The sequence below is a fragment of the Theobroma umbraticum genome, unplaced genomic scaffold, assembly GCF_002168275.2.
Source record: "Theobroma umbraticum cultivar Fairchild unplaced genomic scaffold, ASM216827v3 scaffold_44.0, whole genome shotgun sequence".
Lineage (NCBI taxonomy): Eukaryota > Viridiplantae > Streptophyta > Magnoliopsida > Malvales > Malvaceae > Theobroma > Theobroma umbraticum.
In genome coordinates this window covers 5,822,688-5,824,367 of record NW_018397255.1, presented here as the reverse complement: position 1 = coordinate 5,824,367, position 1,680 = coordinate 5,822,688, and the positions used below count along the sequence as shown (strand labels likewise).

Here is a 1,680-nt window from a genome sequence, read left to right as displayed (position 1 = left end):
ATATGGCAGAGCTTCGATCATCCTACCACTACCATTCTACAAGGACAACATCTCTTAGCTGGGGTAGAGCTGTTCTCTAGCGTCTCAGAAACTGACCAGTCAACAGGAACATTTCGTCTTAAGATGCAGAATGATGGAAACCTTGTGCAGTACCCTGTGGAAACTCCCGACACAGCAAGCTATGCTTATTGGGCATCTGGTACAGATGGCAGAGGAGATAATGTGAGCCTGAATCTTGATAAAGATGGACATCTATACCTGCTCAATTCCACAGGCTTCAACATAAAGGATATATTTCGAGGAGGATATGATAAAAATGGAACAATTTATCTGATGAAAATTGATTCGGATGGTATCTTCCGACTGTATTCTTACGAATTCAATCAGAGTGGGAATCAATCAGTTATATGGTCATCTACGTATGACAAATGTGACCCCAAGGGTCTATGCGGGCTTAATAGCTATTGCGTTACTGAAGATAAAGAAGCTGATTGTAGATGTCTTCCAGGATTTGCTCGAGTTATAGAGGGCAATATTAGTGCAGGCTGTGAAAGGAATTTCTCCACCGAGAGCTGCAAAAGCGATCCAGGGAGAATCCAGTACACCATTCAGGCAGTTGAGAATACCGTGTGGGAAGATTCGAGATATTCTATTCTGTCTTTAACAACCAAAGAAGACTGCGAGACAGCATGTTTCGAGGATTGCACCTGTGAAGCTGCCATGTTTAAAGACGCGGAGTGCAAGATGCAGAGGCTTCCTCTGAGATTTGGGAGAAGGAATCTTCGTGATTCAAACGTAGCTTTGATCAAGGTAGGTATATCCAGTGAATCAAGAAAACACGATATGTCTAAAGAAGGAAAGGAAAAACCTGGGATGGACATTCTAGTTATTGGAGTTTCACTGACTGGTTTTGCAATCATTGTGTTGGTAATTTCTGGGGCTTTCATTTATAGGAGGCATGTTTTCAGATACAAAAGGTTTTCTACTCATGGCGACTCACATTTGTGCGAGAATGTTGCCCCGATATCGTTTAGTTTTGAAGAAATTGTGCAGATGACTCATAATTTCAAGGAAGAAATTGGAAAAGGAGCATTCGGGACAGTTTACAAAGGAACCGCAATGTTGGATCATGGCGTGAAGGTCGTTGCAGTGAAGAAATTGGACAAAGTATCAAATCAAGGGGAACGAGAGTTTCAAAACGAGATGAAAATTATTGGCAGAACTCATCATCGAAATTTAGTTCGACTAATCGGATATTGCCACGAAGGAGCTAACAGGCTGTTGGTGTATGAGTACATGGTCAATGGATCACTTGCTGATGTGCTCTTTACACCTGAAAAACCACCTTGCTGGAATGAGAGGGTGGAAATATCTCGCAACATAGCAAGAGGTCTCCTCTATCTTCATGAAGAGTGCGATACCCAAATAATCCATTGTGACATCAAATCTCAAAATATACTAATGGATGAGCAGGGGAATGCAAAAATATCTGATTTTGGTTTGGCCAAGCTGCTAAAGCCAGACCAAACCAAAACCTTCACTGGGATCAGAGGAACAAGGGGGTATGTTGCACCAGAGTGGCACAGGAAACTGCCAGTGACAGTCAAGGCAGATGTTTACAGCTTTGGAGTCGTAGTATTGGAGATCATATGTTGTCGGCGGAGTGTGAATTGGAGCCTT

The 1,680-nt window shown here is 42.5% G+C and overlaps 1 protein-coding gene across 1 annotated transcript in view; it reads left to right on the top strand.

Moving 5' to 3' along the window:
- Positions 1 to 1,680, top strand: part of LOC110429088 (G-type lectin S-receptor-like serine/threonine-protein kinase LECRK4) — a gene marked incomplete at its 5' end in the record, with an annotated part of 2,023 nt that continues 343 nt past the window's right edge. The window contains one exon of the mRNA XM_021444975.2: positions 1 to 1,675. Within this exon, the coding sequence (XP_021300650.2) occupies positions 1 to 1,675 (1,675 nt within the window). The remainder of the gene's footprint in view (positions 1,676 to 1,680) is intronic.